This window comes from Chelonia mydas, chromosome 21 (genome assembly GCF_015237465.2).
Source record: "Chelonia mydas isolate rCheMyd1 chromosome 21, rCheMyd1.pri.v2, whole genome shotgun sequence".
Lineage (NCBI taxonomy): Eukaryota > Metazoa > Chordata > Testudines > Cheloniidae > Chelonia > Chelonia mydas.
The window spans coordinates 14,044,592-14,057,556 of NC_051261.2; the positions used below are offsets into that span (position 1 = coordinate 14,044,592).

The 12,965-nt window shown below is 53.3% G+C and overlaps 1 protein-coding gene across 4 annotated transcripts in view; it reads left to right on the top strand.

Annotated features, from left to right (window-relative positions):
• The window catches only part of PPFIA4 (PTPRF interacting protein alpha 4), a 166,261-nt gene that overhangs the window by 148,635 nt on the left and 4,661 nt on the right, over window positions 1-12,965 (top strand). For all 4 annotated transcript variants that reach the window (XM_037885111.2, XM_037885113.2, XM_037885112.2 and 1 more), the window contains 4 exons: window positions 2,193-2,290; window positions 4,157-4,332; window positions 4,821-4,889; window positions 10,503-10,680. In XM_037885111.2, the coding sequence (XP_037741039.1) occupies window positions 2,193-2,290; window positions 4,157-4,332; window positions 4,821-4,889; window positions 10,503-10,680 (521 nt within the window). The remainder of the gene's footprint in view (window positions 1-2,192; window positions 2,291-4,156; window positions 4,333-4,820; window positions 4,890-10,502; window positions 10,681-12,965) is intronic.

A 12,965-nucleotide genomic window follows, 5' to 3' on the forward strand; every position in this document is an offset into this window, starting at 1 on the left:
TAAATGCAGGTCCAGGTCCCTGGGCTCAACCAGGTGATGCCTGGCACAGTCTGGGAGGAGGGTTGAAGGGGGCTGACTGTGAGGCCATTGGACAGCAAGCCAGTACCAAGGGGCAGCTCGGAACAGCGCCGGAGCCGGAGTCCCAGTGCCAAAAGGACTGACTGCTCGTTGTCCCCTGGGAACAGCTGCCAGTGTCTGTCCCTAGCAAGTGTGAGGCTGCCATTTCGAGCTGGACGTGCTTCTCTCGATTCTGGAACCCGGCCAGCTCCCAGAGGGCCGTCTCCATATTTCTGTTTGGTTTGTGCTCCTTGGCGTCCCCCTGGAGATTGCTTCCTCGGGCGGGGATCTGCAGGGGGTTTCTCCAGACACAGAAGAGATTCCTGGATCTTTTGCCTTTACATCCACATGACCCCTCCCTCCCTCTCGTCGGAGCCTTTGCAGAGATCTCAGTGAGGCAGGGAGCCTTTCAGACCTGGGGTTTGGACCGCTCCGATCCCTATGCAGTGCACACATGTATAGACGACTTTCAGCTGCTCTGTAGCTCACCAACCAATGCCGGTCCCTCCTCCTGTCTGGAGCTGCAGAAAATCCTAGCTCCTGGGAGGTGATCTTCCGACTCCTACCCAATCACGCTTCTGAGTGTCCCCCGCCCCGTTCCAGCATCCCTCCCTGCCTCACAAAGTCAGACAGAGCGTGACGGCCAGCGCATCGCGAAGAATGCAGCCCGTTTCCTTTACAAAGACACCGCTGAAATGAAGCCTCTGTTCAGCTCAAGGGGGGACTGCATCCCGCTGCAGCTGTTCCTTCAGCCCAGGAGGTCAGTGATTTCACTGAGGGAAGCAGGGGGACTCCCAGCCTGGAATGGCTTCCCAGATCTGTCCCCTCGTCTGTGCGGTGCACCCTGCTTTGCTTTGCAAGCCGCACTCCACTCTGTGTGGATCTGCAGCTGCCAGACCTTCCTGTGGCATTCCTCCCTCTGCCCTCCCCGGGCACGTCACCAGGGGGTTGCTACCGTGGGCAGAGCACCGGTGCCCGGGGAGCCGGAGAAGAGCTCCAGGGCCTTGCACCTGGACGTAAGAGGTTGCATATGGGTCCCGAAGGCTTCACTGGGGACCTGCAGCTGGGGTGCCCTGGCAGGAGCTTAACCACAAGTGTGTTGGGAGCGGGACGCACAGGGCACATCCCCCCTCCCCCAGGTGGGGGCTGTCACAGTGCAGGCCTGGCTCCCTTCGTGCACCGCTGAGGGCGAGGAGGAGGCAAGGCCATGACCTCCCCTCCCTAACACCAGCCTGTTATGGCATGTGGGGGCAGGACAGTGGGCTGCAGCCCCTGACGGTGTGTCACAAGGGGCGTGCTCCCCGACCCATTGAGGCACTGCAGGAGGAATTCTTGCTCTCTGGGGCTGCGTTCCCCCTGGTCGGCCCCCTGGGGTGCAGCTCTGCGGTGCGCTGACTGAGAGCTGGGTCGCGGCCCCTGCTCCCAGGAATGGAAGCTGGGTGCATGGTGGGTCTTCAGAAAGTCCCACCGCAACTTCCTCAGCAAGGACAGTACGACATCTCTCGATCCTTGCCAGTGACTGGAGTGCAGGTTCAGGACTGATCGCAGAGCTCCCTGGCACTTCCAGAACCCCCGCTCCAGCTAGCAACCCGCAAGCCCGAGGCTATCGAATTCCCGGGCAAGAGAGTTCTGACCTGTCAAAGGGCTGTGGGTCGGTGAGTTTGGATCCATGCCCTCCCATGCAGGTAGAAGGTGGAGGCTGAATGCCCCAGTACAGCTGATAGTGCATATGAATACAGGACTGAATGGCACAGACACATCCCAGCCTAGGGACAGCAAATCCCTAGGCCCAGATCCAAAGTATTTAGGTTCCTAAGTGTCATTAAAATCAATGGCTGTTAGGTGCCTAAATACCTTTGAAGATCTGGGTGCTAGAGCTGGCCCTGTCAAGTACCAGGGACTCTGGCAGGTGAGCTAGCTGGAAGGGTTTTTCTCAGTGCTGATGTCTTTGACCTTCTCCACTATGGTGTTCTTGGGTTGAGAGTTTCCCTCTAGGGAGTGTCGATAATCGGGCTCAACCGTTTCTCAGAGCATCCCTCCGCTGAGTTGTAAACCTTGCTGAGAAGCAAACGCCTCCCTCTCTTGTCTTAGTGTATCCTATCCCGAGCGTTGAGTGATGTGTTGTGTTTTCCCAGCACCAGCCTACAGTATGGCATCATGTGCCTGAAGAGGTTAAATTATGACCGCAAGGAGCTTCAGAGGAGGCGAGAGGAAAGCCAGCACGAAATCAAAGGTCAGTAACCATTTAAAAGAGCTGCTTGCGTCTCAGGGGAAATGACAGCAGAAGAGACCCTGCCGCCTTCTATTTCCATTCCTTCGTTTTTTAATACAAAAGGCAACACTTCCCAACCAATGTCATACAGTCACTAGCCCTTCCCCCCTCTAAATATAGAGGAAATTGGCTTCTCACATATTCATGGAGTAGCTGCAGGCAAATTGTGTCTTCTTAATAAGTTCTGCTCGCTACAGAATACTTGCTTGGAAGCAAAGTCATTTCTACCGGCTCCTTCTCGGTCCCCTTTGATCCTGTTTGTCAGATCACGTTCGTTTGAACCAACACGGGATTCTGACGGCAGGCGGGAGATGAATGGCACGAGCAGAGAAGCCCTGAGGATCTAAAGAGCCCCCACTAGCAGCTCTATTGCAATTGGACTCAAATGAAGAATTGGTTGAACTTAACTGGAGAGCCCACTTGATGACAGCATTTGACTTAAAGACTGTCTGCCCCGACAGTGAATTTAGTTTCCACAGGGAACTGGAGGTTTCTGTGTCAAGTGGGTCGGTATTTTCAACTCTCTTGAACAGAACTGGGAAAATTAAACTATTGTGATCACGACTGAGAGATCTCAAGTAGGGAATATAAAATGCACCAATATTCCTCCTTGCATCAGCGGATCTATCCAGGCTTAGAGATAGCTATCTTTGCGTGGCAAGGTAAATATATCATTTAAACAAACAAAAAAAGGGAGAAATCCTGACCCTGTTGAAGTCGGGGTTGGGACGGGGAAGTTGCCAGGTTTTCAGCCAGAGAACTTGACTCTCTGAGTAGCATTGTCTCTAATCTGAGTGGGGTTTCCAACTCCTCCCCAAGCATCTGCACCTCTCTGCTTTCACTGCTAAAGACAGCGGGCTGGAATTGTACAGGGAGGTCACAGTACACCATGTGCAGAGAATCATAGAAGATTAGGGTTGGACGAGACCTCAGGAGGTCACCTAGTCCAACCCCCTGCTCAAAGCAGGACCAACCCCAACTAAATCAGCCCAGCCAGGGCTTTGTCAAGCCTGACCTTACAAACCTCTAAGGTGGAGATTCCACCACCTCCCGAGGTAACGCATTCCAGTGCTTCACCATGTCACATGGCAATGTCAGAGGGAGAGAAATCTGGTCACTGCAGCCTCTTGGTGATAGCAGACGGTCTCACCGCTGCCTTGTGATGCGAGACCCAAAGATACATACAATGTGTTGATCGTGTCTCCAGCAGAGGTAGATGGGGAGTAGAGAGGGGTAATTAAATGGGCAAGATGCAGAGAGACAGCGTCAGGGCAGCTCCTCCAGGGACCAGGATCTTGTGGGGGGAGTTGGAGGGATGCAAGGAGCCTGTGGTATGTGCAATAGGATTGGCCGGCAGAACCTACAGGGGTGCACCCTCCTAGTATAAGTGTCTATTGCTTAGGTTCTCTCTTTATCTATCCTCCCTTATCAGGATAACAGCAGTAAAGGTCCCAGGAGTGATCCACTCAATTTCCTTCCTGGTTTGGGGTTTTTTTGTAAACGTCAGTGAGAATACGATCACAGCACCTGAGCTGCTGCTGGTCAACGGGCAGGAGGGATAGTGGCCCCAGGGCCAGGCCTAGCCAAATCCCTTCGTTTGGTCTGAGAAGACAGGTATTCAGCTTCCTCTGTAGCTCCTGGCAATGTGGCTACTCCAATAAGCTGTGAGGAAATATATATACCGGGAACACACTGTGTACTGTCATCTTGTCACCCTGCCATGGGGACGGGCAGGGATCAAGGCTCAGCAGGGATCAAGAGATTCCTGAAAATTGATCCTACTCAAGGTTTGGTGTGTACTGAATGTCTGACCCTGCTGTCTTCCAGATGTTTTGGTCTGGACCAATGATCAGGTCATTCACTGGATCCAGTCCATTGGGCTTAGGGAGTATGCAAATAACCTCATCGAGAGTGGAGTCCATGGAGCACTCCTAGCTTTGGATGAAAATTTTGACCATAATAGTCTGGCACTTGTACTACAAATACCCACGCAGAATACCCAGGTAAGGAGAACATTTCCACCATGGGCTTGCCAGAGATTATTGCATATTATCGGTCTGTCTATCTGTCTCCATCCTCTCATCCGCTTAAGTATTTCTAAGGCATCCATCTCCTTGGTATCGAGGTGCTGGTGTGTACTCCTTGGGGTTTCACAGAACATGAAGAGAGAGTCATCCAAATGACTCTGCCTTGAAAATGCAACGGTTTCCCTCCTGACTGGACTCTGCCATTCCCATTGATACTGGAGGATTTGATATTGTTCTCACCGTGTCAAGGATCTGTCTTAGAGTAGCAAGATCCAGCCAGCCAGCTTCAGCTCTGTGTGTCACGTGGCAGCCCAGCAGCGTTTGGAGGGACCTGTCCTTTCCTCACAGCTGCTGCACTGATAGTTGGACACTTGGATCTGTCCGAGCGCATGCCAATCCTGTGTTAGTGTCAGTCATTCCCCAGGGACAGGGTGTTACTGTTACTCATTTGATCTTATTTTCAGGCACGGCAGGTGATGGAGAGAGAATTCAACAATCTGCTTGCCTTGGGCACGGACAGAAGGCTGGACGATGTGAGTACAAAGTACTATCTTGTGACTGAGTCGTGCTGGGGATTTGAAAAGATGTGGGTCCCTTCTGTAGGATGAGAAATAGACAACACGGCAGCGGGTTGGAGGGGAGACGACAGCTAGGTTGCCCTTGTAAGAATTAATTTTGTCACCCCCTACGGGAGAGGACTTCAATGCTCAAACCCCTGCACGGCCTGAACTACCTTGGTTACACTCTGGGGGGGTATGCTGGTCGAGGAAATGGATATACAGAGCCATGGGCATGGATGGCTGCTCACAAGCAGCGGGGAGGATCCATTTCTGCCCTAGGAAAACCAGCATGTTTTGTAAGGTACCAAGGCTCTGGCATTATTTCTGTAGGCGCAGGTGTCAGCACCAGCCGCACCTTGGCTCTTCTCTTTGTTAAAGGGAACAGGCTCACCAGCTAGCAAGGGTACAGGTTGTGGGGTCAGCCCTCTTGGGAAAGGGGGGGAGCAGTAAGACTTGAATAATTCTAGCCTATACTAGCCATAGCCCTGCGCTGTTGGGGACGGTCTGGATTCAGGAATAGACTTGATGGAATCTAATGGGTCTTTTCGACATTCATTTTCTGTGGGCCAAATCCCAAGAGGCGCGGGGCAGCTCTTAGTGACTATGCTGGCTCTCCTCTGATTTTAGAGCAGAATTAGCTTTAGCGTTATCTGTTACTGGCCATCTAAGGCTGGTAGGAGCCAGGTGGCTGCAGAAGCTGGCTAACAAGGGGCTCAGCTGTAAGTGTGTTTCTGATGTTCTGTAATTTGAAGAGGTTTCCACGCTGAGTCTGCCCGTTCGCTCCCTGACGTGTAACTTTGTACCTGTTGTGAGTCACTGTCCCAGCTGGTTCATGTACCATGATCAGTGTATGATTCTGTCAATAAATACAAACCTGTGTTCAAAGAATGTGCAAGGTCTCTTTAAATGCTGCAGGTCTGGTGACGTTCTGGGGCAGCGGCAGTCGCTCTGAAGATCTCTCTAACATGCAAGGCAAAAACTGACACACATTTCTACTGGGGGTGGGAGGGGACCAAGAACTAGTTGGACGTCAGCGACACAGTGCTGGGGATTTTGTTTCCATCCTGTGCCCGGCATCACGCAGCACCAGCCGCTCTCCAGGCCAGGCTGAGCGTTGTACTCGGGCACAGGGCGTCACCGCACTACCAGTGCTGCCTGAATTCTCCGTGCTCAGGATGGGATGGGAGGCTGGTGACCGAGTGGGGCACTTTCCGAGTTCAGAAGTTCGAGCCACCAAGCCTCGTGGCGCGTGACGAAATCCCACCAAGTCTGTCAGCCGCTCACTGCCTGCACGGTGTTCCTTTCTATCCGCCGGTAGGCTAGGGTGATGCATCATAACGCTTTGCACGTCCGCCAACGCGTTCGATTTTCAGGACGTTAATTACTACTCATAACATTTGAGAGAGGCAGGCGGGTCACTGTCGTTATCACAGGCATGCAGCCCCTGGGTCTCTTTGCACTTTCTCTTTCTGTTCTTGGCAGTGAGGGCCAGATTTTCCAAAGATCTCAGCACCCAACATGCCCCCCTCCCCCTCCCGCCCCTTGCTGAGCCCTTCTGAAAATCTGACTGCTTATTTAGGTGCCTCAATGGGAGAGAGACTGTCCTAAAAATTTTGGTCTCGGTCTCCTCTGCTTTAATCAGTGATGAAAAAGCAAAGCAGCAGCTTTCAAGCAGTGGCTCAGGTGTAACCCAGAGACATCCAGTATGGCCTAACCTGATCAGCCTATCTGCTGCCTCAGGGCAGGCGAGGATGTAGCTGGATGCGGAGTCTGTTTGAGAAGATCTCACAGTCTGCAAGAGCTGGCTGGTCCTGTGGGGTTGGCTCATCCTTGCATCTCGCTGCTTCCATCAGGGTGTGTGCCCTGCATTGCAGTGAAGACAATTGAAAGCGCAGGAGTTCTTTGCCAGCACGGCTCATCGAGCCAGCATTCGCTGCAGAGATGTTACGGAATCCCGAATGGCAGCGGGGATGGGAACAGGCAATTGCAAATGGGAGGGAGGTGGCCGTGAGACTGTCTCCTCAAAGAGGTGACCTCCACCCCTTACGGAACAGCCTGAAAATGCCGATCTCTTGGTACACACCAATTGCCAGATGTTTCTCAGGCTCTTACTGAGGGAGCAGCCCTGCCGTGGCAAAGTGCTGCCCTTTGGGCAAGAGTTGGCACCATCTCCTTGTAGCAAACACTTGTATTTGGAGCAGTGCAGTTATGTGAATTGGGCATATTCCCCCATGAGAACAATATATGTCCCCACTGGCTTTGGAAGGGATCTAGGCGGGTCTGTCCTTCCCACCAGCAGGGTGGTGGAGTTACAAGGTTCCTAGTAAATTACACAAAGTGGCTGCTTGTTGCCAAGAAAGAGCTGGAATATATGGGGTATCCTGCTAGGGATGGGTCAGCTGGAAGTCTTCCTCCACAGAAAGTGAGCCATGCCATGGCCGTGGCAGGAAGGATACGGCACGGCAAGGACTAGGTGGCAGACTTGAGATATGATAGCCATAGTAATAGCCCCAGCACCTCCACCGCAGGCACCCTCAGTGATTATCCTCATTTATTATTTGTATTATGGTAGCACCTAGGAGCCCCAGCCATGGACCAGAACCCCATTGTGCTAGGCACTGTACAGACACCCAACAAAAAGATAGCCCCTGCCCCACAGAGCTGACAGTCTAAGTAAGTCACGGCCATTTTGCACTGCACCTGTTTGACAGATGACTTCCAAGGTGACCAGGCTTAGCGGCAGCCCAGGGACAATGGGAAATCGTCTATGTATTTACGTAGATTGATATGGAATAAAAAAAGCAGCCATCCCTCCGCTCCGGGAAGATTTCTGGAGGCACAGATGGCCGTCGGGTGCTTAACTCTCAAAGTCAAGGGGAGTTAGGTGTCTAAATGCAATCTGTGCTTTTGAAAATCAGCCCTTCGGTGACCAGGATGTAACTTAAAACCCCAATATGAAAAGCCCACGCCATTATGAATGAACATCCACCATTCTAGCCAGCGACCAGGCACGCCGAGAGCTGGAACAAGCCTCTCTCTCCAGCAACTCGCCGCCGCGCTGGCCCCTCCATTTCACGTGCTCAGGAAAAGGCGCACGCTTAGGCACGCTCCGTCCCTGAAGCCGAGATTACAGTTAGCACCAAGGCATGCAGGCCGGGATGGGAGCCCACACTCAGGGGACTTGGTCCCTTCAGGGAACTCGCCTGGCCAGCCCTGCCTTAGAAATGGGCATGGGCCTGTCTGGGCTTTGGGCGTCCACTACCCTGACAGACCAGAGCTGGGTCTGATTTAAGATCGTCAGGTCCCATGTTCTACCTCATTAAGCTGGGAAGGACAAGCCTTACCCGTATGCCAGGAAGCCCTCAAACAGTTTCTGTGGTGTCAGGGGCCTGAGCAGCCCCTCTGGAACCGGGTTCCTCAGCTTTCCCCACACAGCATCCTAAAGCCACCTACTTTTGCCTCATGCCATCCCCTTTCCCAGAGCCCTTTATACAAAAACCGGATAATAAGAGCAGGTCCCTCACTGCCAAGGCCAGTCTCTTTACAGAGTAGCTACAGTATGAAGTCATTGCTCAGCTTTGGACAAGTCTTTCGTGCGCCAGCGACTGCCAGTGGGGGAGTGAATCAAAAGCATGGAAGGGACCAACGTGACATAAACAAGTCAACAGGTGGTTACGATAATTAAATTAGAGCCAGCCAGAAAATTACTTTTTTTTTTTCCCCTGTGGAAAATTTCGGTTTTTCGGTGAAAATTTGAATACCGAAATATTTGGATTTGGAAATGCTGCGGTGCCCCATGGGAGTTGTCGCTTGGGTGCCTCATGCATCCGTTCTCCTGTAAAGGCTTGGCTTGTACTACATCTGTCATGGTGCACCACGGTGTCTTCTCAGAGCAAGAAGTGGTGCATCATGGGAGCCTCATCTGTGTTGCGTCATGGGAGATATAGTCTGCCAGGGAGCCTGGCCCATAGAGCTGAATGGAGACATGAGGCAACTCCACTGCAATTCCCATGAGGCATTGCGGCACCAGAGCCAAATAAAAATGTTTCCATTTTCAGAGGAATTGTTTCAGTTTTGAGGCGTTGAGTTTTTCAGCTGAAATTCAGATGTTTCCACGGAGAGCAGACACTTGTTGCAAAAAAACCAGTCACCCAGTTTTTCATCAAAAAACGGTTTTGATGTTAAAGTTTTGACCAGGCCTACATCTGTGCTATTTCAAGTTAATTAACTCTTAGTGGCAATCCCAGTGCAGGATGGACAAACCTCCTAGGGCAACGAGACCTGAGAGAAAAGAAGCCCTGGTATCTGGGTAGGTTCTTTGGACAGAAAGGGCCTTGTTGGCGTGGATGCCAGCTGCATAGACCTTTGCCCTTGCACGTTCTTTGTGCCCAGTGCCGCATGAGAGCGTATGAATTCTGTGACACCCATCATTGCACAAGCACATCTGTACTCCCTGATGGAGGGAGATACATGCGAGGGGATGTGAGGGAATGATCACTGGGAGATAAGCCGCTGACTTCCAGACCTGGTTCAGTTGTCTCTCTCTTGTCCATGGCGGTAGCTGCTTGGGAAAGTCAAACCCTCATGAGCTTATAGCGTTAGGACGTGTCTACATGAGGAAATTGGCTGGCTAGAAGAAGTATTCTGGAATAGCGCCGCATGTGGATTCTCTGTTTTGGAATAAAAGGGATTTTATTCCAGGATAATTACTCCACTATGGAAGTAAATGAAATTAAACTGAATTAAGGGCTTGCCTACGTGGAAAATTAATTTTTAAAGTGGATTAGTTCAATCACACTAACCCCTATGTGGATGCTCTCATTCAGAATTAAAGTGACCTTAATTCTCTTTCATTTAATTCAGTTCCAAGGCCACTTTAATTCTGAATGAGAGTGTCCACAGAGAGGTTTAATGTCGTTAACTAATGTACTTTTAAAAGTTAATTAGGATTCACTTTCCTGAGTGTCCCTGTTTGTGTAGACAAGCCCTAAAGCCACTTTTATTCTGCGTGGGAGTGTCCACACGGGCTTGATCATGTTTAAATTCACATGTTTAATTAATCTGGAATAATTTTCCTTGTAGACAAACCCTTTGTTGTCTAGGAGTCATGGCTGGGCCGGGTTGGTGTCACACGCCGCCACGTGGCAGTTTGTGGCCCTTTCATTCCGCGTGGCTGAGCCCACGGGGATGGTCGTTCACCTGCCCCATGAGGGGGCCATTCAGTTTGGGCTAGTGACAGGGAAGGGCCAGCCGGCCGGAGAACCTCCCAGGGGGCTGTGAATGGAGGATGCGGGGGAAGCGGGTGCCACTGACGGAAGGGTGGTGGCGGTACCTGAGCTGCATGGCTGAGCCCTCCCCGTCATCTCGTCCGTCCCCCCCGCCGTGCCGCAGGGGTGTCTGAGTCCATCTCTGGTGCTGCAGGCAGTGTCTGATCCTCCCCCCCCCCACGCACACACACTGTGCCACCGGCGTGTGTCACCCCGCTCACACACCGCCCCCCCTCCCAGCCCCGACTGGTGTGAGAGCCCGCTGTGCCCGGTGCTGCGCGTCTGGCTGTGAAAGGCGTAACCAGCTGTTCCCTTGCAGGGTGAGGACAAGGCCTTCCGGCGAACCCCGTCCTGGAGAAAGCGCTTTCGCCCTCGAGACGTTCACAGCATCGACATGCTCAGCGGCTCGGCCGAGACGCTCCCCGCCGGATTCCGAGCCACCGCCTTGGTGCCCTTGCCGCCCCCCTCAGCCCCGCTGAAGAAAATGCCACCAGAAGGTAGGACATGGGCCCTCCAGCCCCAGCTCCCCAGGGGCTTCTTTGCAGAGCAGACGCCTCTCCAACCAGCATCTGCTGTCCTGGGCGAGTAGTTAGCATCATGCTCTAGTGCCTGGTGAGCCCGAAGTCATTGCCCCAGTGATTCTCCAGGGTGAAAGCTGACCTCCACAATGGAAATCCAGCCCAAGGGAGTCTGAGAGGGGAGCTAGTCGTAGCTGGGCTAAACTTGGAGAGTAGCCTGAGATACAGAGAGAATAAATCCTTCAGATCCATGAGAAGTAGGAGGCCCTGGGGCCACGTCCGGGGGAAAAGGGGGCAATCAAGGAGGATGAGGCGATTGCAGAGAAGCGAAATGATGATTGCACATCTGCACCCACCATGGAGGGTGCTGGGGGGGACACCTCCTAGGCAGTGAATGGAAGGCCGTGCAGTCTCTTCCCTGAGCACCTTAATGAAAGGGCAATGTGGAGGTGAAACACCAAGCTCCCTAGCTGTCTGTCTGTCACAGGTCTGTCACCATAACATCAAAACATAAGTCACCAGGGCCAGACATCCCCAGGAAGCCTGGCTGAGCCACAGAGCTACGATCAAAGCTCTGACGTATCCGTTAGCCCAGCTGCTGTCCGAGGGAGACAGAGGGGGACAGTGCGGCACCTCTCTGTATCCCATTTTCTGTTCACTCCACGTTGCTGCTATTTCTAGTTTTCAGTTCAGCGTCGACGTCCCTGCTGCTGATGCCCAGGTCCTGGGTGGCATCAAGGGCTATTTGCCGTAGGGCAGTAGCAGGTCCCACAGCATCAGCAGCGTTTCATTGATTCATAGACACGAAGGTCAGAAAGGACCATTCTGATCATCCACTCTGACCTCCCGCATCACGCAGGCCAGAGAGCTTCCCCCAGGGATTCCAGCATCCAGCCCGTCTATTTCTGGTGACAGAACTGGCACCCAAGCCCCGGGGCCCATCCTAACTCTCTTCTCTCCTCTGGATTGCGAAGCTGTGGTCAGCCGGAAGCTTAGAGCAGGCGAGCAATGATCCACTCTCCCCTGGTTACTCTTTGGGGATGGCTAGACTGCAATCGCGGGGTGCCACTGCGGCTCCGGTGGACCTACCTGCCCGAGCATTGACCTAGCTAGCTCCAGAACCGGAAGCAGGAAAGCCGTGGCTGGCGCCACGGAGCGGCTGTCCCATGCTGCAGCACTCGATCAAAGCTAGCTCGGGCGTGTCTGCTCTAGCTGCCATCGTGTCCTGTGACTGAAGCCTGGACGTACGCTGAGCCCCGCCTCCCAGGCAGGGTGCCCCTGTTTGCCATTCCCAGCTATTCCAAAATCGTGAGTCCCCCCCCCCCCCTCCAAAAAAAAAGCAGGAGATTGGCCTAAAAAGTCACAAGGTTGAATTAAAAAAAAAAAAAAAGGCCATTGGGCTCGTTGCCTTTGACGTCTGGTTTCTGAGCCTTTGGGCTGTGCTCACACACCCAAGCAGAGGCGCCGAGTTTGTAATCTGCTGGGGGCGGGGTGGGTGTTCTGCCCGCCGGCCCCGCCTAGGCCCCGCCCCCGCTCCACTCCCCAATGCCCCACCCTGCTTCTTCCCACCCTGGCCCCACCTGTTCCTGCCCCACCCTGCCTCTTCCACACCCAGTGCCGCCCCCTCCCTTGAACATGCTGCACCCTCGCTCCTCCCCCCAGCACCTCCTGATGCCTCGAAGCAGCTGCTCGTGGCAGGCGGGAGGCGCTGGGAGGAAGTGGGAGGCACTGATCGGTGGCTGCCAGTGGGAGAGGCGTTGATAGGGGGCTGCCAGTGCGTGCTCAGTATCCACCATTTTTTCCCCATGGGTGCTCCAGCCCCGGAGCACCCACAGAGTCGGTGCCTATACATCCAAGCATTTCTCCTCAACCACGTGGGCTAAAAACTTACTTAGGAGTCGCAGAGCCTCTATTACCTAATCACGGGACTCCAGGAGTTGGGGCTTTCAGAAAACCACCTAGTAGTGGGAGACTCCGGATAAGATTGCGAGAGTTGGTGACACAGGAATGCACCCTGCAGGGGGAATAAAGCCCAAGAGAAGCATTCCGCAGGGCAGGCTTCACAAAGGAGAAAATGAGATGATGTCCCAAGAGGTGGAATAGTTCAAACATCCTGGGTCAGATTCAGAGAAGAGTCTACACAAGCACAGGGAAGGCTGAAGGGAATCTGAGCTGGTGTAACGTACTCCTTCCCCCCTCCAAGTAGGAGTTACACCAAATCAGTCTGCTTCTGGCCTCCCTGTGACATCGCCGGGGAACTCGCT